At 46.9% G+C, this 22720-nt stretch overlaps 1 protein-coding gene across 6 annotated transcripts in view; it reads right to left on the minus strand.

Annotated features, from left to right (window-relative positions):
- DGKD (diacylglycerol kinase delta) overlaps positions 1-22720 on the minus strand; it is a 108414-nt gene that overhangs the window by 34623 nt on the left and 51071 nt on the right. The window contains exon 1 of one of the 6 annotated variants that reach the window (XM_037063480.1): positions 20141-20298. The exons of 2 other annotated variants lie outside the window; for them this stretch is intronic. Coding sequence is in view for 1 of the 4 variants with exons in the window: in XM_037063479.1 (XP_036919374.1) it covers positions 1941-1952 (12 nt within the window). In the remaining 3 variants the exon portion in view is untranslated. Of the gene's footprint in view, positions 1-1940; positions 1995-7181; positions 7203-11792; positions 11883-20140; positions 20299-22720 lie in introns of those variants that run through there. 3 more of the 6 variants (XM_037063482.1, XM_037063481.1, XM_037063479.1) reach the window with 3 other exon arrangements.

The following is a 22720-nucleotide window of genomic DNA, read 5'->3' on the forward strand; positions in this document are numbered from 1 at the left end:
TACGGACGCCGTGAGCATTTCACGTGTATCGCACGCGGAGGGTAGGGGAGCAACCTTCTACTGTCCGACGAGAACAGCCGCCACCTGCTGCGCGCGGGGCCTGAGAAACTAACTCAACTGGGAATGAGGTTGTGACCCTCACAATAATCGACAAATCAATACTACATCCACGACATATAAAATGTTCTTATAAGTCAGTAGACAATATTTTTCTTCTAGAAAAAAGGCTATAAATGTACATTTGAGAGAAAGTACAAAGGGGCTCACATACAAATAAGCGATGCCTGGCCACGCCAACCACCAGGGCCACAAAGGAACACGAAGCATTTCCACCTAACAGCACGGCGAAGCGCTGAAAGGTGGCAAATCAGCGTTGACACAGACTCGGGAGAAGAAAGCTCTCCTCAAGTGCTGACGGGAGGCAGAGGATACAAATGTTTTAGAAAAAACTGACCCCGTCTATCAACATTTTTAGGTTATGACTGCTTACTTAACTTTGTTTTATAACGATGGAAAGCATCTACACAGTCCCAAAGTCAAAGCTACAAAGCAGGGTGCATGCGAAATTCTGGCTCTGGGTCTGTCCCCTCCATCCCAGTCTCTGTCTCTCCTGAAGGCAGCCCTAAAAAACAACTAAAACTACAGTTACCCTTCCATGTTTAAGATGCTAGTTAATGTAAGTACGTTTTCCTACCCCCCCCCCCCCCGGGCAGGAGCACTCCACAGACACTTCCGCCACCTCTGCCTCCTCCCTCCGAACCATGTCCTGCCCTCGCCCCTCAGCAGCAGGTGCTGGTCCCTGGCACTTTCTCACAGCTGCACGGGGGCCCCAGCCGGGGAGGCACGGAGTCTATGCAGCCGTTCCCTGCTAACAGACATTACGTCATCAAAAAGCCTTTGGTGTGGCAAATGGCGCAGCAGTGTTACCACCTTCGCATGGGTCTTTGCATTTACCCACATGTTTGAGGGATAAATTCCCAGGACAGCCCTGACAGTGTAAATGCACATGTAACTTTGTTGCTGTTGGCAGCTGTGCCGTTTTACATTTCCACCAACAGCATCAGGAAAATGAAGCTTCCCCAGGGATTCAGCAATAAAGTTTGTTATTTAATTTCATATTTCTACTCATCTTACAGCTTTAATTTATATTAGAAAGACTCAATTTAGGAATACCCAATTTAATGATAAGGTGATCATGTTTCTGGCTCAGAAAATATAAAAACAGTGTTTTATAGATGGCCTCTTCTATGATTTTCATAAACCACTTACAGAACTTAATCACGGAAGGGGATAATTAGAACTGGGTCGCAAACCACGGGGCTATTCACTCTTTCACGTAACCAGGGTAACTGGGATAACTACACACAGGGGGCCAGGCTGGGTTGTAGAAGAAGCAAAGAGAGCGTAAGGGGAGACTGAAAACCAGAAAACAGAAGACTGGAGAAGTGGGGGCCCTCCAGAGGGAGAGTGGGGGGTAAGAGCCACTCTCGGCTGCCCCAAGAGCACTGCAAAAAGCCGACACCCCAGCACTGAACACACCCATCCTTCCACCCAGCAAGTGCTGATGAATGTCGGTCACTCAAAGACCATGACTGGCCAGGGCTCCTGCTCACACAGAGCTCTCTTTTCCTGGGGAGACAGGTGAACAAGAAGCTTCAGACACTGACGTGTGCCGTGAGGACAACGCAGGCCGTGCGAGTGGTGCTTCGGAGGGCGGTCAGGGCAGGCCGCGGGAGGGCGACGGACAACGGCTGGGTTGGTGCTAGAGGACGTCTCATCAGTACAGAATCTCAACCACCACTTCTATTTATTCACTCTGGGGTGCGTGTTAATATTTGAACATTTTAATCAGCATAATAGTTTCAGAAAGATACTACACTTTATACTTTATTCTGCATAACTTGGGGGTTATTTTAGGAGTTAAGCAATAAGACACTTACAAAAGAGAACATTGTGATTCTTCATGTCCTGTTCTATTTTAGGTCTTGTTTCTACTACTCCTGTGACAACCTGTACAAGATGAAGAGTCCACATCACTCCAGAGCTCAGCTGATGGAGCTCTGGGCCCTCCCTCTCCCCGTGTTGAAGGAAGGAAGGGTTACCGGATAGCTTCATGGGCACTGGGCACCACCGGGCAGCAAGCTATAGACAAAACTGTTATGTTTAAAGATGAGTTCCTGAATCTAATGATAAATGTTGTCATTGCCTCACTCTGTGCAGTAATTTACAGGGAGTAAAACACTGACCAACAGAAAAATGTTTAAGAACCCGGTGTTCAGCTTTTTAAAGAAACACAGGTGCCTGTTTGAAGCCTCAGACAGACTTGGGTCCGAGCCCCACTGACTGGCTGGGAGAGGTGGGTGGACCATCTTCATTTCTCTGCTGGGGAAGAGGGATGACAAAGCTACCTGGCAGAGACGTCATGAGACCGAAGGGAACCACATGTGGACAGAACGAAGCCCAGGGCCCAACACAGTGCTCAGGAGACGCCCCTGGGTCCAGGGCCCTGCCAAGCCGTGTGAGCTGGCACAGCGGCCTCCCTTCCCTGTGCCTCCACTTGCTCCTCTGAGAACAGGGGCTACTACTACTCATGGTGATGCCCCATCTCAGTGTGGCGGCAGGTTACAGCAGGGACCCCAAGAGGCGCTGAGAACAGTGCCTCGAATGTAAGCGCCCCCCCTCCCCCCGTCCCCACCACTCTCAGGGCTACCACAGGCTCTTCCCTGTGGATGTCACCTTCCTGAGACTCTGCTGGTGCTAAGAGGCCACCTCTCAGAGCATGAGACTCATCCCCGAGGACTCCCACCCACCAAACACAAACCAGTCTCTGCCTCTCTCCGATCACATTCTGCCACCCGAGACAGAATCCACGTTTCTTAGCTGCCCACAGGCCAGACATGACTCCGTCACCTTGGATGGCTTCCCCTTCCCTGGGTCTCCAGAGCTCCCCAGCAGCCTTCCAACCCAGGGAAAGATTCCCGGACACAGAGGCAGTCCCCCGCACCCCAGGGCCCATGGGTAAGACCGTGAAGTCAGGGGGCCTTCTCAGGCTGAAAGCGGGAGGCTAAGAGAGATGTCCTGGATGGGGCTCCCTATTCAGTCCCTTTATTTTGGAGACAGAGGGGCTAGGAAAGAACCAAGGAGAGAAGCAGGTGCTAGAGGACACCTTCAGGTTGCTCCCTCGTGGCCGCTCACCAAGTTCACAAAGCAAAAAGAAAGCAGGGTTCGGAAGGGATGCTCTCAGGAACACCGTTATTTTGCCATGTATAACGATTACACGCCACGGGTATAATAATCCCGAGTACAATGCGCACAAAACATGGGTGCGCACTACACACGGCAAACTACAGTAATAAGAGTGTCTCTGGACTGCCACTGCTAGGAAGCAAGAATGAAGAAACAATCTAGAACCATACCAAAATCAAGCCTTCACACAGAAAAAGCTTTGGAGACCAGAAAGTATTTTTGGTCTATATTTTTCAAGTAAATTTGTAAGGTAAGAAACAGCTCACATAAATAAATCAACTTAAAAATCAAATGCAAATGAAAAGCAGGGAATAGCACGAACAGGACAAGACAGGTCAGCAGCATCAGGCTCAGCGGGCCAGGGGCCAGGGCTGCGGTAAGGAGACTTGGTATCAAGGGAAGGGGCAGAGCTGCACCCTGAGCAAGACTGCTGTGTGCAAACCCACAAACTTGAGAGAAAGCACATGCCCAGACGTGCAGCTGGGAGGACCTGAGACAGAGTGAAGCGGAAAGGGAGGGAAAACAAAGAAATGGTGGAAGCTGAGACAAGCCAGAGGAGCAGTAAACAGACTAAATTCTTAGACTCTTGCTGGAATTTTCAGAGGGTAAAGGACCTTAAAAATCAGTAAGAAAAAAAGCAGAACTAAGAGAAACATAAACGAAAGACTTGAACAATGTGTTATTTCACAATGGCCAGTAAGGTGCTCAACTTCAGGAGGCAACTGGGAAGTGGAAACTGGACCCCAGCGCATCCGCCGTTCACTGCAGCGGAACTGAAAGGACAGAGGGTGCCCAGTGCCGGCAATCGTGTGGCACAACTTGCACCCTCCTGTGCTGCTGGTAGGAGGCAGCTTGGGGCAACTGCTGGGGAAACACGTAAAGGTGATGCTGTGCCCTCTGTGGCTCAGGATCCCCCACCCACACCCCGGCAGAAAAGCAAACATGCTGCGCGCACCAGGACAGCGGCCCTGCTCTTCACAGGCCTGCATGCACACAGCCCAAAGGCCCGGCACCCCAGCAACAGGGGCAGGTAATGACTTTTACAATGCCTAGACCAAGGATGATGGAAGTGTATGAAGACTACGGGAGACTGGCAGAGCTCCGTTTTTAAAAAGTGTTAGAAATGGATCTTAAACCTATGAAAAGTACTCACACTTACAAAATAAATGCAAATTAAAATTATGAGACACCTTTTCCCTCCCAAGTAGAGATCAATAGTTTGGTAACGCGCTAGTGTGCATCGGGGTTGTGAATTACCCTAACTCCCATGGAACACTGGGTAAGGCCTGGCACACTTTAGACTATAAATCTCTGTCTTAGTATCAGTGCTTCTATGAATTTATCCCACCAATATCTCCACTAAGAAGTGACATGCAGCACACGCAAGGTTTTTACAGCAACACTCATTGTAAAGACAAAGAACTGGAAACAACTGAAATACTGATGGAGATAAGACCGGCAGGCCACAGCTGCATAAATTACAGTGCATTCCCATAGTGGAGCACCGAACGGCCACTAGGCAGACGAAGCCACTCCGTCCTCACGTGCTCATAGGGATGCCCTCTGAGACACATGGTTAGGTGTTCACAGCAAACTGCAGGGACAGTATGGGGGTATGAAAGTAATCCTGGTCACCTCTGAGGGGCTGGAAAAAATTTACGTATATCTTTTTATCCTTTTGCATTCTGTGCATGTACATGAATTATCTATTCAAGAAATAATTATTTTTTAAGTCTTAGGTTTAGAATATATACCAAAGATCAAAAAAGGGGCTTTAAAAGTTCTATTTTAAATAAGAACTTTTGCCTCCATCCTTTTAAAAAAATGATCTTCCAAGAAATATAAGAAAATACCTAGGTACCTAGATACCCCCACATGAAATCTCTGAGACCCAAGCCAGACCTTCCAATGCCCTGGGAAAAATTGGCAAGAGGGCCCTGGCTGGTGTAGCTCCCTGGATTGAGCACAGGCCTGCGAACCAAAAGATCATGGTTTGATTCCCAGTCAGGGCACATGCCCGGGTTGCAGGCTAGTTCCCAGCGGGGGATGCATGAGAGGTCAACCATACATGGATATTTCTCTCCCTCTCTCTTTCCCTTCCCCTCTAAAGGTAAATAAATAAAATCTTTAAAAAGAATTAGCAAGAGGGTCAATCAGCCACAAGCAGTGATCCTTAAGAAATCAAGGAGAAAAAAGAGCCCTGCTGGAGACACAGATGTGACATTTAGGTGGATGAGAAGGTGGACTCCTGAATTACAAACATACTAGCTAACAGGGCAGGGTTAGCAACCAGAGGGTGTCAGACGATGGTGGCAGTCACCATGGTGAGGCACTCAGTGGTCCAGGGAAATTTCCAGATATTTACATGTGTTTGCTTGTTTCATCTTCTCTGCAACCTACTGAACGGGATATTGAGAAGAAACTGAGGCCCACCAAGTGCCTTGCCCAAAGCCCCACAGCTAATAAAGTAGGGGACCAGGCATCAGGCAGGTAGGCTCCAGGCCCAGCTCCTGACCCCTCCCACTGCACCCACCCACATGAGCTTCCCACCTGGATTCCGGAAAGACTACTGTGTGAATAATGCCAGGAAAGCAGGGCCAAAGGTAGGGGAGGGGCTGGCACTCCCGAAGAGCTCTCCTAGGTTCACTCCGAATGAGCCATTTCCTTTCTGGCAGGAATACGGGCTTGGAGGATCATCACAAGGACGATGTGGACATCTCACTGAGTCATCTGACCGCTGCCCCTCCCACTTGGACCAGGTTTCCCAAGAATTCCAGAGGTTGCTGGAATCAGACCTGAAGGACGATGATGGGGGCAGTTCATGACTCACCAGCAACATCCCCCTGTCCAGAGCTTCCTAACCACAGATCTGGGTGCACCCTTCACGTGTAAATGAGACCTTAAATGACAGAAGACCAAGACCCTGAAAACTCTGTCATGCTGGAGCCACAGCCAAACCAAACGGCCAAACCAAACAGCCTCAGCAGGAATAACTGTGAGGCCCTGAGCCTGGGACGGGACAAAGGCCACACTGAGCAGGGCAGACGTGCAGCCCGACAAGAGCTGCTCAGACACTCGTCGGATTTCATGGGTCCAAGCCAGTATAAAAGTGACCAGTAGACTTCTGCTTCCGGGAAGACGATTAAAAGAGACGATTAAAAGTATGGAGCACTCTTCCATACTTCTCTGGCTAAGCACAGCTAAAACCCTGGGGGTTGGATCTGAAACAAGTATGCGCAGACTGAGGGGCACAGAGAGGAGGGCAGACAGACTAGGGACCTTGGAGCCAAGGAATGACCCAGGGCTGAGCTCCCTGAGTTTTCTGTTTGTCCCAGACATCCCAGATGTGGAGCTGAAGAAGCCACAGCCAGAAACATCAATGGACACAAAAAATGTTAAAACCCTCCAAAAACCTGCTCCCTCTCTAGCCAGAGGACCGGGACAGGAGCAAGCTGGCAAGACAGAAATCAATAGCAGTATGACAGCCAATAACCACTCTGCTCCAGCCAAACAGCACGACAGCACTGCAGCCCCCACACCCACCCCACCAGATGGTAGCCAGGAGCCCCAGCACCTGGGATACTGTCCACAGCAGGCCAAGTACAGTCAGCCATCCATCCCTGCCAGACCAACCTCTGTGGTGTCAGAGGATATACTGAGGCAAATAAGCACAAGAAAAGATATTCAACATAATTAGCCATTAAAGGAATGTTGATTAAAGCAAGATCACAATGCAACATTACTATGCACCTACTAGATGTTTAAAATAAAAAGAGCATGTGGAGAAATTGGCTCGCACCATTGGTGAGAATGTAAAATGGCACAGCCACTCTACAAAAACAGTTTGGCAATTTCTTTAAAAACCAAACATGCAACTATGAAATAACCCAGCAAAAACGGACTTGGGCATTTAGCTCAAAGAAATGAAGACTTACGTTCTCACAGAAGTCTCTCCATGTATGTCTATAATGGCTTCATCACCCCAAACTGGAAGCAACCCAGGTGTCCTTCGGGGTAAATGATGAAACACTCAGTGGTACGCCCCGTCCACAGACTGCGACTCAGGAACAGAGCGATCTGCGACACACACAACCTGGAGGGCCCTCTCGGCAGCCACACTGAATGACAGGCCCCAAGATCCCTAGAGGTTACATATGTTGCCATCCCATGAACACCCCTGAGATGACAAAATTACAGAAATGACGGGTTAGTGGTTGCCAGGGGGTTCAGGCAGGGACCAGGTGTGGCTATGACGGGAAATCAGAGGACCCCAGGGAAACAAAACCATTGGATCTCGACTGCATGTGTGCCGACACCCCAGCGGGGGTGCTGTGCTGAGTTCTACAAGGTGTGACCACTAGGGGGACTGAGCAAAGGGCCCCAAAGATCTTTGCATTATTTCAAGTCTGTGTAAATCTACGATGTCCTCCAAATAAAAGGTTTAATTCAAAATAAGTAACCACCTCAATACAAAACATTTTCCCACATCTAACGTTTATATGGAGAAAACAGGGAGTAATTCCTCCAGAACAATGTTCTATTTCTTAAGGACAAGGGCATCTGTGGTCTCAGCACAAATTAAAAGTGTAATCTTATCTCATTAACTAGGCAGTGCAAACTCATGAAACATCTGACTTGCCAAGAAAACAGTATGCGACACACCTTTGGTCCACATTCTTACAGAAACCCAAATCCTCTCCATAGGCCCAAGTCCAAGTGAGTACATGGGAGGGCCCGGGCGCTGTCCCTCCGAGACATGTGGCCTGGTACTTGAGCCTTCACAGGACAGAGCCCAGAAATGGCAGGACTCATCTCTACACATAACAGTGCCTGAGAAACCAGCAAAGCTGTGCTCCACAGCAGCTGTGAACCCTGGACCCGCCCGCACACTGCATTGCACTTCCTCGGTGGGTGGGCCCGAGCGCCCCTCCAACAGCCAGTACACTCTGGGAGCAACCAGACCTGCCGCCAAGACAAGAGCTGCCTTCGCTGCCATCAGCTCCAGACCCACAGATCCCACTGCCCACCCAAGAGACCTCTCTGAGGTCCTGCTCACACACCTAGACATGTCCTCATGCTGGTACCCCCGCCCCCACTGAGAGACCATACCCTCAATCTCACCTCCTCTCCCACACTCAACCCTCACCACCTTCAGGCTCCAAAGTCCTCCTGTCTTCTCAGGAAAAATTTCGACAGACAGACAAGATCTCTGCTCAAATACAGACAGGAAATAAATAACATAATAAAGAAGTAAACTACATAGCATGGAGAGTAGTAGCTGGTACAAAGCCTGAAAAAAAAATCAGAAAAGGAGGTCAGGGTCAAGGTAGACTCCCGGGAAGGGCCGGAAGGGCTCAGCAGAAAAGAGCTGGGCGAGGGCCTGAGGCGGGAGTGAGCCTCAGACAGCCACGGGGCACAGCACCCACAGGCGTGGGGGCTCTTACTCTGAGCTGGGTGAGAACCACGGAGCTCTAGAGCAGACGGCTGCTGTCTGACTTAACGTTTATAAACACCCACGCCAGTCGCTTTCTTGAAAACAGTATAGGAGCCAGGATGAAAGTCAGGAAACCTTAGGGAAGGAGCTCCGGGATCCCATCAAGAGATGGAACGGGGGTGTACTCTAAAGTATCCCGAGAGCAGCAGGGTGTGCTGACAGACTGACTGACCGCCCCTGAACAGCTGGAGAAGAGGCCACCTTCCTGGGACCCGGGACCTGGGACAGGCAGGCTGGGAACAGGCTCGGCAGTGGTGAGTGGGGATCAGTGGTTCAATTTCGGACATGTTGAGTCTGAGGTGTCTGTCTGAATCATGACCATGTCCAACGTCTTTTTTAAAAATTCTCATTCAAGGACATGCTCACTGACTTTTTTTTTACAGAGGGGGAAGGGAAGAGGGAGAGAGAGAGTGAGAAAGGGAGGGAGGGGGAGAAAGAAAGAAACATCAATGTGTGAGAAACACTGATCAGCTGCCTCCCACCTGGGAATCGAAACTGCAACTCATGTATGAGCCCTGACTAGGAATCGAACAGGCAACCTTTCAGTGTAGGGGCAATGCTCCAACCAACTGAGCCAGACCATGCAGGGCCTCATGACCACACGCCTCATCTCACCCACAAGGGCCTCACCTTGCCATCCAGCTTGGCTGCACTCAAACAGGAAACGAGGTCACGCCCAAGTTCCCACTGCTGTGGGTGGTTTCTAAAGTCAAGCTCTGGAGAGCAGTCTGGCTCTCTCGTCAAGCTGAGGACGTGCACACCTGGCATGTGTGCCCTCAGAAAGCCACTCTAGCGCAGCTCGTGGCCGCGTCCCTACGTGTTTCTTGGGGCAGAACCTGGGGAAACATACATTGACAGCGGCACACTTTATACATACGCCACAAAAACTAACTGTTGAGTGCTGTGGCGCTCAACCTGGGCTGCACTTATAGAGTCCTGAGGTTTACATCCCACTCCCCAGAAACTCTGATTTCATCCAGGAATCAGGTGTTTTAAACCTTGAACCACTTAACTAAAGGTAGATATAGCCGAATGGGTAAGTCTCAGAAACACAATGCTGGGTAAAAAAAAGCAAGTAGCACCATTTATTCAAAATTTTAAAGCTGGCTAAATAAGCTACATATTGTTTCTACCTACATATGAGTAAAGGAAGTATTTTAAAAATGCAGTGAAATAAAAGACAACTCAGCACAGGGATGGCCACTGGGCAGGGAGGGCAGGCGTCGAGGCAGGAAAGGGAAGACAAAGGACTCTAAGCATAACCAGAATGCTTCCTTCTTGGGCTGAGAAGTGTGCATAGTTGTTTGTTACGTTACTTTTTGAATGCCTGAAATAGTCAATGGTTTCTAAATTTTTAAATGTTTTAGCCCTGGCCAGTGTGGTTCAGTTAGTTGGAGCATCATCCTGTAGTCTGAAGGGTCACAGGTTCAATTCCCAGTCAAGGCATAACCCCAGATCACAGGTGAGATCCCCTGTTGGGGAAACTGATGTTTCTCTCTCACACTGAGGATTCATTTTCTCTTTCCCCCGCCCCCAACCTAGCTCCCTACCTCCCCCTTACTCTCCCTCTGAAAGCAATGAAAATATAAAAGTCCTTAGGAGAGGATAAAAAATAAAATAAATAAAATTGTAAGTGTTTTGGCACAAATATATGCTAAAATACCGAAGCCAGAGCTGGAGACAGAGCTGGAGACACACATGGTGTGTCTTCTATTTATAGTTTATTGTATTTATGTATTTATTTATATACACAAGTAGTACAGATAGTTTACTGCGCCATACAAATTTATAGCTTGCCTTACCTTTAGAGTCCAGCCTTCCTGAAGGGAAAGGGCCAGCCCGAGGCCATGCCTGCAGACAGAGGCTGCTGGCAGGGGAAATCTCAGAGCACAGCTGCCTGCACCCCCCACCCCCCCGCACTCCCGTGGCCATTAAACACCCATAGGCTCCATGGGCCGCCCTTCAGGGCCCATCGTGGTTCGGGCAGACACAACTGTGCCTAATCTGCCTCTAAAATGTCTCACCCTGGAGTAGAGTCCTTCATCCCAAAGAGCTGGCTGAGGGTGTGAAACTAAGGGGGATGCCTTATAAAAAGAAGAAGAGGAAGGTACTGACGGGACTGCTCACAGGGAAGCTTTAGAGACCAACAAAAAAACCCTCTTCAAACACAACCCCTTTCCCACGAATCATTAAGGTGGCGGCCACTGGAAGCTGAGGACCCTCAAGGCACACAGTGATGCATGTCGTACAGCCCAAAGGACAAGCCCAGCTGTACTTGTGTGGCACAGGGGCAGTACTGCACAACGATTAGAACAGACTGAGCCGCTGGTGCAAATGACTAGTCTCTCTAATAAAAGGTTTAATTCAAAATAAGTAACCACCTCAGCTCCTTGACAGTGCCTGCCCCTCGGGTCACTCAGAAGGTGAGGGAGACAGGCCGTTCTTGCTGCTAGCAACGGGAGCTGTGACCTGCTGTCCCCAGGCCCAGCACAGGTCAGGGCACATGAGATGACGCATAAGAGCAAATGGTTGGCTCCCCAACTGTTCCTGCAGTGGGATGACAGAGCCAGCGCAGATACCTGGACTTGGGGGACACTGAGCAGCCCATGTGAGCATCTGGTCAGCACCTACCTAAGACACCACCCCAACACTACGCCGCCCCTATCTACAGCAGTAAGAATGAGGAGCAAGCGCTCCACCTGAGCAGCTGACTTCCAGACTCCACAGTGCTTGTTTTGGGGATCTAGGGTGAAATTTGCCCTGTGACAAAGCTCAGACAACAGAAATTTATCAGAGAAGCTTACCTGGCCTGCAGGCTTTCTGTCAGGCCAGGTAGAGACTAAAGCATGTTTCTTGCATGTGGGTGAAGTCATATACCAAGCAGATAGCTTAAAAAAACCCAGCCTTCCCCTTGTAAGAAATACAAAAGCCAACCCTCTGGAGGTGCACCCAATAATCTACCTTTCTTTCTACTCCCTTCATTTTTAAATCCCTACAGTAACTTCTTTCCCACATGCTTCCCATGTCACCTACCACCACCTGGAGCTCTTACCTGCTGCTCTTCTCTCTTTCAGGACATTGTCCAACTGCTCAAAATGGACCAGAACTAGGGACCCAGCAAAACGAGAACCGAGTTTTAAAATCGATGGACAACAATCTGTGGGCCACCAGAGCACACCAGAGATGCCAGAGCGACAAATGAGCCCCTCACAGGTCAGACACTGACCACGAGTAGACAGGGATAGTGCTGGGACAGGATCGGGAACCTGGAAATGCTCTCCCAAACATGGCTCCCTGGCCCCCAGGGCCAGGGGAAAGGTGGCTGAGAATAAGCATCTGGCAAGCTCAGTAATTTCTGTCACTTCCTGTTACTCACATCCTGCTGTTCACATGCTGCCCAAAATGCTGGATGAATCCCTACCTTGAAGCCCCCTGAGACCTAGGCTATTCAAAACAGCTGGACGTGCGTGTACAACGCACTTCCTCACAGAGAGCTATACAAAACACAAAAACAGACACACACAAACAAGTCTCTGGAGGGCCCTGTGCAAAGGCCGCCCCAGGATGCAGGTCAGACCTCCAGGCATTCAGCCCTGCCTGCTACCCCACTCCTGAAGAGGGCCAGGCGTGAGCTGCTGATGGGATTCTCTCCTCCCCGAATCCACACCTCTCCTCCTCTCAGGGCAGCTCTGGGGCCAAAGGGGACAGGGGGTCACCACTATAGCTACTGACCTGCTCAGGGGCACACAGTAGACAGTCAAAGCCAAGCAGCCTCCACCCGGCTCTGCTCCACCTCCCAGTCCTCCTGAGGACACAGGACGCCCAGGCAGGGAGCAAAGCCAACTGGGTCAGAGGTTAAAATCACATGTAATCTATTGACGACAGATTTTTAAAAAGGAACAAAAAGTAAGATGAAGCCAAAAGCAGTAGCAAAAACTGAATCATGAAAACCATACTTGAGGTTACTCATCTATTCAGCATTTCAGCAGAGCTTCCTTCATTAGGCTTTGTGGTATGCTCAACGGGTGGAAAACCTTACAGACAGATGGGCACCAACCCTGAGGAGGGGTTTGGGAGGCAGAGGGCCCCGGGGGGAGGGGTGGCACCACCAGGAAGGGCACCAGGTGTGGAGATGGTGTCCCAGAAGGGATTTCCGCAACAGCAGGTGGAAAACAGGAACCAAGCCCAAAGAAGGCAAAATAAAAACACACAAAACCTATGGTGTTGCCAACAGAACACTAGAAATAATCTAGATCTCCAAAAACTGGGGAGTGGTAAAATAAATGATGACTTGATCACATAACGGTATACCTTATAGCTGACTTTGAAAAGGAGGATAAGACTGCCTATTATGGGCACAGATGTTCATAATGTGGTAAATTTAAAAAGCAGATTACAAATTAGGATGTGTAACACTGACCCCACTCTTTGTAAAAGTCAGTACATACTTAAATATATGTACTGATATTCACAGGAAACACCTAAAAAAACTATTGTCTATAGCAGAGTTTTTTAACCTTGGCACTATTGACATTTGGGGCAAAATAATTCTTTGCTGTCCCCCACAACATTGAGGGATGCTGAGCAGCAACCCTGGTCACCCAGGAGCACGGTCCCCGATTCCTGCCCTCCGCCGTTACAACCCCAAACGTCTCCAACCGCCAAAGTCCTCGGTGGGCCAATCTCACCTCCCCACCCCCACACCCCACCAGTGTTTGAGAACCACAGGTCTCTGTAATAGTGTGTATATGTAGGATCTCAGACTTTCGAGTGTTTTTTGTTTGTTTGGGTTATGGTGCTTATTCAACTGAACATGTTATTTGTCTTAAAAGTGAACAAAAACGATCTTAGCATGGGTAAAACATTACAAGTGTTTTTGCTATAAGGAAATGCAGCAAACCTTCATATTCTATAAAAGGACACAATAAAAATAGTAAGTCTCATGGGAAAGGATGAGCTGGGACAGACCACTCAAAACCTATGCAAGTTTGTAACCAAGCATTAAGAAACAACAGCAATCTGCCCTGGCTGGTGTGGCTTTGTGGACTGAGTACAGGCCTGTGAGCCAAAGGGTTGCTGGTTCAATTCCCAGTCAAGGAGGCACAAGAGGCAACCACACATTGATGTTTCTCTCCCTCCCTTCCCCTCTCTAAAAATAAATAAATAAAATCTTTTTAAAAAACCAGCAATCCTAATAAAAACATAGTATATAAGGAAATGCTACAGTAAATACAGAACTTTACCTTCATGAAAGAGCATGAAGGGTGAGAGTTGCTGCAACTGAGTTACAAGTTTTGTGCAAAATGCACAAAGATCTGAGACACAATAAGCAATTCCAAAGCAGAGCCTGCAGGCTTCAGCCCAGGGCTGTGCTCCCCCTCCACTGGCCTCCTCCTGCTCCTGCTAGTGATCTCGGCTGGGACAGCACACTTTTTTGTTAGAGAAACACACCACAGCAAAAAGGACTAATTGCATCTCTCTCGGCTACTGAACAGAGGGAAGAAACAATGAACTTCAAGTCATTAGCTCACACTAATATTATCCCAGTGATCACGAAATCTAATTCAAAGTACCCTGGCAGTGGATTGTGGAGATGGAGGGCAGAAATGCTTTGGCAGTCTTAAATCTGGCTGCCACCACGCTATCATAATGTATCCATTTTCCTCTGGGATGGCTTCATGTTAAATCGGCTTCCACCCAAGAGCATCTATAGTAACATTACAGTAACAAGTACCAAGGGGAGGGCAGGGGAAAGGTTCATAAGCAACCTCTGCAGCCCAAGGTCGGCCAAGCACTTACTGACCACTGAAGGTCAGGCTGATTAGGAACTAAGATATCCCAGAACAAAGTGGTCCAAGGTAAGAACACCAACATCTGCTGACTCACCAGGTGGCCGACACCTTGAGACAAAGTCTGGTGTGTGCCTTTACTGACGAGCTAAGCAACCCACTGATGAGCTACCAAGGAGCATGCTGTGCAGCTAGGAAACAGACAAACCAACTAAGGGGAAAACAAGGTTTACAAACAATGTATGAGAGGGCTTGTTTATATTGCAATACTGCGTAACAAAAGATGGAGGGGAAGACAAAGGGAGGGAGGGAGGCTGATTTAAAGAGTCAGACAGCCTTGGCTGGTATAGCTCAGTGGGTTGAGTATGGGCCTGCGAACCAGAGGATCATGGTTCGATTCCCAGTCAGGGCACATGCCTGAGTTGCAGGCCAGTTCCCAGCAGGGGATGCACAATAGGCAACCATACATTGATGTTTCTCTCCCTCTCTCCTTTCCTTCCCCCTTCCCATCTAAAGATAAATAAATAAAATCTTAAAAAAATAAATAAAGGGTCAGACACATGGCCTGGAAAACTGGAAGCTGGCCTTTCACGTGGTGGAACTGGGGAATTTTTTCCCTTTCCTTCTAGCTTTCTGTTATTTTCTAAATCTTCTGCAGTCATCAACCTTTCTTCTAACTGCCCAAGAGACTGATGTCCTCAGTTGGAGACTGCCATTTGTAAGTGATCCAGGAAAGGGGATCTCAGGGTACATTCCCAGTCAGGTAGGTAGGTCACACTCAAGGTCACTGCCTTTCAGGAAGGATAACCCTTCTCATCTATAACCCCCTCTTTCAAGCTTCAGTTTGCCCCTTTCCTTTGACCAAGCTTTCTATATTCCCCTGGTATTTCAGGTATATTTCAAAAATGAAAAGAGGTCATTCCAAACACAGGATTTAACATTAAAAAAAAACTAAAACAGAAAAAAAAGTTATAATTTATTTTTTTCTTGGTAAGCCCTGACCCAGAGGATCTGTCTCCCAGGGCTCTGGACAAATCACCAGATATGTGAACAGCCACAAAGGGAAGCCATGGCATGTGGTCACCTGGGGCCAGCTGGCCTGACTTAGGAGTCACCTCCCTTCGTCATGGCACAGCTGTGACAGCCCCATGTGGATGATGGAGACAGAAAAGCTTCCTAGAGATGCCAAGGGGCAGAGACACAGCAACAACAAACCAACTACCCCAGCACATATTCACAGAAGGCCTACTCTGTGACCGACATGCCCTGGGGCGCTGGGGGAAGAGTCAGGAAGTCCCAGGACATCCCTTCTCTCATGGAGTTTATATATCTTCCTACAACAGACAGACAGACATCGGTGTATTAGATGTCTGTATAGACAATAGAAACAAAGAACTGGAAGAAGCTATATAAATTAAAATTTTTAATTCATTTTCAAAAAATTTCAAAGGTACTGTCAAAAACCTTCCCCCTATCCCCCCCACCCAAAAAAAACCTCCACATTTAGCTCCACTGGCAAATTCGAGCAAAAATATGACAAGGAAATAACGACAAACTTTATCAGAACAATGACCCTCATTTTCTGATGCTAGTTTATATGTTTTATAACATCAGCTTAACTTATGTACCAAAACCAGACAAAGGCAAAGGAATATGCATTATGAGAAAATAGGGTTTGGCTTAACATTTGAAAATCAACCAACTAAATTTGCTCTTTTAAAAAAATACAGGAGAAAAAAACATGATCACTTCAAAACATGCAATAAAGTATCTGACAAAATTCAACATATAGTCACAATAAAAATTCTCAGCAAACAAGAAAATGCTCAAATTGATAAACAGTAACTATAAAGAGGCTACAACCAACATGATACCTAACACTGAGAAGCTGAACGGTCCCGATAAGATTGGAAGAAAGGAAAAGATTGCTGCTTTCACTACTTCCATTCAACATTGTACTGGCAGTCCTAGCAATAAGGCAAGTTGTTTTTATTTCTTTTTCTAAGAAAAAGAAATAAAAGGCATCTGGGTCACAGAGAAGGCATCCGGGTAAAGGTGATGTTATGACTGTCTATGTAGAAATTTCTGAAGAATCTACAAAACAACTACTAGAATAAGTTATTTTCCAAGGTCACAAAATCCATTATATTCTTATATGTTTGCAGGAAATACCTGGAAAATAATTTTTACAATTTCATTTACTAGAAACAAAAAAATAAATGCAGGAATGAATCTAACAAAAGACATTAAAGATATCTTCACTGAAAATTATAAAACTTTGCTGAGATTTTAAAAGAGCTATATATTAAGTTCATGGGAAAACTCAATTTTATTAAGATATCAATTCTCGTCCTGGCTGGTGTGGCTCACTAGCCTGAGTACCAACTGGCCTGCGAACCAAAGGATTGCTGGTTCAATTCCCACCTGGGGCACATGCCTGGGTTGTGGGCCAGGTTCCCCAGTAGGGGGCACTTGAGAGGCAACCACACAATGATGTTTCTCTCCCTCTCTATCTCTCTCCCCTCCCCTCTCTAAAAATAAATAAAAACTTAAAAAATAAAAAAAGACATCAATTCTCCACAAACTGATTTATAGATTCAATGCAATCTCAATCAAGATTCCAGGAAGCCTTTCTTGGAGAAACCGAAAAGTTAATTTTAAGTCATATGAAAATGCAAAGGACTTAGAATAACCAAAGCAAGCTTAAGAAAGAACAAAATTTAAAAAGAGAGAGAGCTAAAAGAAAGGAAGAAAGGAAAGAAGAGAGGGAGGGAGGAAGGAAAAGAACAGAGTTAGCAGACTTGCCCTCTGTGATTTCAACACTGACTGTAAGGTTACTTAGAATAATCAAGAAAGTGAAACCTCAGTGAAATACCACTAACATGTCTATTAAATCACGTAAAATAAAAAGACTGACCACACCAACTGCTGGTGAGGACATGGAGCAAATGGAACTCTTACACATTGCTGGTGGGAATGTTAAGTTCTGAGCACTTTGGAAAACAGTTGAGCAGTTTCTTAAAAACTTCAACATACACCTACTATTTGATCCAGCAATTCTGCTGTTACGTAGTGGGTTGGCTAAAACATTCATTTGGTTTTTTCCATGTGATGGTTCCTAGTAGAGCTTAGTTGTCTTTAACTTCATTTGAAACAATTTTGTTAGTTATATTGTGACAGCTGTCATATCAATGTGCATTTTTTTAAAAAAATCCAAATTAGTGAATTTTTGTGTAGCCATTTCAATACTGAAGATAGAAGAAAATACACAAACTTTTCGGCACGCTTTATTATTTCGACAAAGTAAAAACACAAGTGATGTGCAAAAAAAGATTTGTGCAATGTGTGGAGAAGGTGCCATGACTGATAGAACGTGTCGGAAGCGGTTTGTGAGTTTCATGCTGGAGATCCCTTGCTGGACGATGCTCCAAGATCAGTAAACCAGTTGAAGTCAATAACGATCAAATCAAGACATTAAGTGAGAATGATCAACACTGTAATACATCAGAGAAGCCAACATACTCAAAATACCCAAATCAGTCAAGTTATTGGTGAAAATGAAAAACATGACTTTTATTTTACAGAAAAAAACTAAAGACTTTTTGGACAATCCAATATTTTCCCAAGGGAAATGAAAACATATGTCCACACACAGACTCGAATACAAGTGCTCGTGGCAGCTTTGTCTGCACGAGTCCAAACTAGAAACAGCTCAAATGCCTACCAACTGGTACATGGATCAACTAATTGTGGAGGAGGAACACATTATTGATACTGCCAACATGGAAAATTTCAACATCATTATGCTGAGCCAAAGCAGCCAGACATTTATTTTTTAAAAAAGGATATACTATCATTATTCAACTTACACAGAATTCTTAAGAATGCAAACTATCTACAAAAAATAGAAATGTTTGCAGGGGGCAGGTATGTAGATAGAGACTGATCACAAGGGAACTTCCAGGGGACTGAACTGCAGTGATAGTTCCCACAGGTTGGGGAGGGGGGAGGGAGCTGTAAATTCATCAAGCTATCTGCTTTAAATAGGGCAGTTCACTGGGAGGGGGCTGTAAATTCATCAAACTATCTGCTTTAAATAGGGCAGTTCACTGGATAGCAACAGTGCCTCGACTAAGTTATAAAAATATTTTTAATATTTACATACCTTAGTGCACTAGAATATTCCTTAAAAGACAGAATGAACCTTTCTGAATGACTAAAGTGACTGAGTCACCCAAGCCAGGACACTTCTGCAAGTCACAGTGGGTGCTAAGAATCACTAGCGGGTGTTAACTCCTCTACAACAGGGCGTGTGCACTCGCAGTGCCCTGGACAAGCCAGCACTATGGCTTTGGGAACAACAAACACCCAACCTATTCCTCAGTGTGATTAGATACTTCCTGATAAAGCGAACCACGAAGTTCATGCCTCAGAGGACAGAGCCAGAGCTGCAATAGAGCAGGAAGCAGCCTCCTCGATCAGCTGTGCCTGGGCCCCTGGGCCCCAGTCAAGGAAGTGATCCTAGTTTTCAGTGTCAGGGGCAGGACAGAGGCCAGAGCTCCTGCCCCAAGGTCCGTGACCCTTCAGCCCTTCCACAGACGGGGTGGAGACCACCCCCCACTCCCACATCCCAAATGCCTAATTACTAGGATCGGCTGTCTTCAGACCCCTGCAGCCATAGCAGGCTGCAGAGAAAGTGGCACCCTGACACCTACAGGCTCTTTAACATGTCCAGCGGGGACGGAGGGGACCTGGGAGCAGCCACAGAGTCGCTCCCAGCAGGGCGCTCTGGCCTTATCTGAGCGTCTCCACACTAGGCTGACGTCTCGAGGTTTCAGCTAAACATCCCATGCAGAACTTGCACGGCAGCTCCTGCAGTCCTGCCCCGTCTGGAGAAAAAGTCGGGGCGGGGGGCGCACATGTTTCGTTTTTAAGTTTACATTTCAAACTAGGTACTCAAGTTGTGACAGGGAGGGACTACTGAGTCAATAAATAATAGTACATCCTCCTCCCCATGGAGCAGAAAATTATTTAAATTTGATAAATTGTTGCAAGGAATCAAAAAGATCCCACCACTCTACATAGTCTTGAAATAGCAGCCAATTCCGGGACAGAATACCATCTCCACAATTCGCAAGGGGGAAAAACAGACAAACAGAACTTGGCTCTATCACATCCCTGGAGCGTGTGTCAAAGAACACTGAGTAAAGAATGACTAAAATTATTCATTTCCTAGACACCCAAAGGAAAAAAAAAACTCAATCTAATCCATGTGCTTTCACCACTGTTTCTTTTCTCAAAGACTCACTGCTCTACATAAGCACTATAATGAAATTATAATCTTTCAACTATCCATTGCTGAGGGTTTCTTTTCTCTCCATTGTAAATACAAATAAGTAGAAGTATTGACAGTCAATACACACATATGCGCAAACATGTAACACACACACACCCCAACAGTGCTGTGAAAATAAGCACTATTTTCACAAATCTGGATTTCACAGATTTCCCTACTCGATAAGAACACACAGCCCAGACAAGTAACAGCGATTTCTCCCAACCTAACTCTTAAAGCTACCAAACAGACACCACATTTGGTTCCACCGCTCACCAGCCAGGCTGTCAGCAAAAGACAGCGTCTTCTCTCTTGGCCTGCTTGGAGCAACTGTAAGAACTGAACCCCAAGCACTCACGTGGAGTTGCTGGCTCTTCGGACCATCTGTGCCACAGAAGCAGGTGCTCCCTTCGGCAAAACCCCACACTTAGCAAACACACAGCCAACGAATGGGCCCAGTGCCCACTTCTTCCTGCTTCTTGAAACTGAGAACAAAGTGGATTAGAAAGCATGGAATTCACTGGATCAACTTCCTTCTGCAGCTGCCCTTCTAGTCCCGCTCCACTGTCCACTGACAATCACTGCATTTAATTCACTAAGCACCTACTATGTGTCAGGCACTCGCCTCACTGCCATGTGAGAGACAGCACTGCCCTCACTGTGCCAGTGGAAGAAATAAGCCCCAGGTGTTAAGGACTGTGACCCCACAGGGGACAGCTGGCACAGCCAGGATGCGGAGCCCTGCGCATGAGCTGGAACCAGGGCGGGGCTCACTCGCGGCAGGGTGCCCAGGCGGCAGGTGCTGCTCTCCTCACATGAGGCTTCCCATCTGGCAGGGCTTCTGGCCTCAGAGGAGTTACAGGGCAGCCCAACCCATGAGTCAGTCTGACTGCCCCCCCATTCCAGATCCAGGCCGGCAGTCACAGAAACTAGGAAGTTTTCCATGCAAGTAAACTCGCCAATTATATATATAGCTTTTCCTCTCTCAGAGCCAAAGTGACAAGCATGAAGGTTTTGCCCAGGAAGTGTCTGAGCTGCAAAGAAGCTGAGAGGGAAAACTGATGTTGAAGTCTGGATAAAGGTCATGGTTCCTCACAGAAGGAGCAGCCCTGACCACCCCACAGGCTGACGTCGGCTGGAAACAGCTGAGACAGGGTGAAACTCAGGCCCACGGTTTCACCCTATGCTGGTCTGCTAAGGAAATTTCATTCATTCAACAAACACAAGAGCTAAGTAAGTAGTTAAGACTTAAAACAACTAGAAATATTACTTAAACCATTACATAGCTTTCTCTTTATTTAGAGAAATAAAAACAGGAAAGATATAATGAAAAGGAAAACCAAATATAAATAAAACATAAGATAAATAAACAAAGGCATCTGATATTTTAAATCACACTTGGTTTTCTTTACATTTTATTCTTCCTATTTTTATTAATACAGCCCAAGAACTCATAAGGGTGACACCTCATTCCAGATACCTACTCTGCAGCTACAGATGCTGTTTTCTGAGCAACGTCTATAAAACTGAGCTCATCGGAAACCCACTGGGGTCCTCATGAACATAAGGACTGCTGAGTGTTAGCAAGGTGAACCCCAGTACGGTCCTACTGCGGTGATGAGTGACGGCAGGGGTAAAAACTGTGACCCCAGTACCATTCCACTGCGGTGATGAGTCGCAGCAGGGGTAGAAACCGTGACCCCAGTACTGTCCCACTGCGGTGATGAGTGGCGGGCGGCAGGGGTAGAAACCCAGAAGCAATTAGAGGGCACTCTCTGCAAATCCGGGGAAGTGATCAGTAAGATGGATAGGTGTTATCCCCAGTTCACAGGTAAGAAACCCAAGTCTTGGAAACATAAAGCATCTTGCCCTAAATCATACAGCAAACAAAGGCCACCTTTATAATATACTCATGGGACTTCTGGGTACCATAAAGTATTTCAACATCACTTGGGGAAAAGGAAACTCTAATACAAGCATGAAAAAGCACTCCACTCCTTGCAGGGCACAGCTCCTCTGACACGGTCATTTCAGGGCTGTCACTAGGATGATGCCAGGAGTGAAGCCTCCTTGAGTTCTGTCCCCACAGGACTAAGTCACATAAGATTCCAGGTGCTTTGCAGAAGCAGCTCTCTAGACACACATATCTTATATGAGAGTATAACTCTAATTCAATTTGCATTGAAATTTATATACGTGTGTGTATATGTATACACACACACATACAAAATATCTTTTTTTTTTGCCTCGGGCCCTTTTTGGCAGTCTGGTAAAGCCTATACACTCTATCTCAGAATGTCTCTAAATGTAGAAAATGAAATATTTAGAATTGCAATGGAAACCAACTTTGATCAAATACAATCATATCTGCAGACTTAATAGAAAGTAGAGGAATCCATGAGCCTCAGCTAAACCCCCTGCCAGGCAACACACTGCCTTCTCTCTTCCTCGTTTCCCATCTCGCAAGAGAGGCTCTGGGGCGACAGTCACTCTGGCAGCCACGCCGCACCAGGAGAATCGAATTCTCGGAGGACCCCGATGACCCTGTGGGGCTGACACACTCAACAGCACTGCCTTCTTTTGTATGAAAGAATAAAACTTTAGGTGTCCACACCATTCTTACTTTGGCATTTTTTTCCTATAAGCAGATGTAGTGGGTTGAATGACAGGTCCCAAAAAGATACGCTCGTGTTCCAATTTCCAGAACCTGTGCCCAGGAGCTCATTTAATTAAGGATCTTGAGATGAAATTATCCTGGATTATCTTTGTGGGCCCTAAGCCAATGACAAGTGTCAATGATAAGAGAAGACACGGGGTGGGGGAGGAGGAGACAGCCACGTGAAGATGGAAGAGAGA

This window comes from Sturnira hondurensis, unplaced genomic scaffold (genome assembly GCF_014824575.4).
Source record: "Sturnira hondurensis isolate 20B ecotype Veracruz unplaced genomic scaffold, ASM1482457v3 Scaffold0014615, whole genome shotgun sequence".
NCBI classification, from domain to species: domain Eukaryota; kingdom Metazoa; phylum Chordata; class Mammalia; order Chiroptera; family Phyllostomidae; genus Sturnira; species Sturnira hondurensis.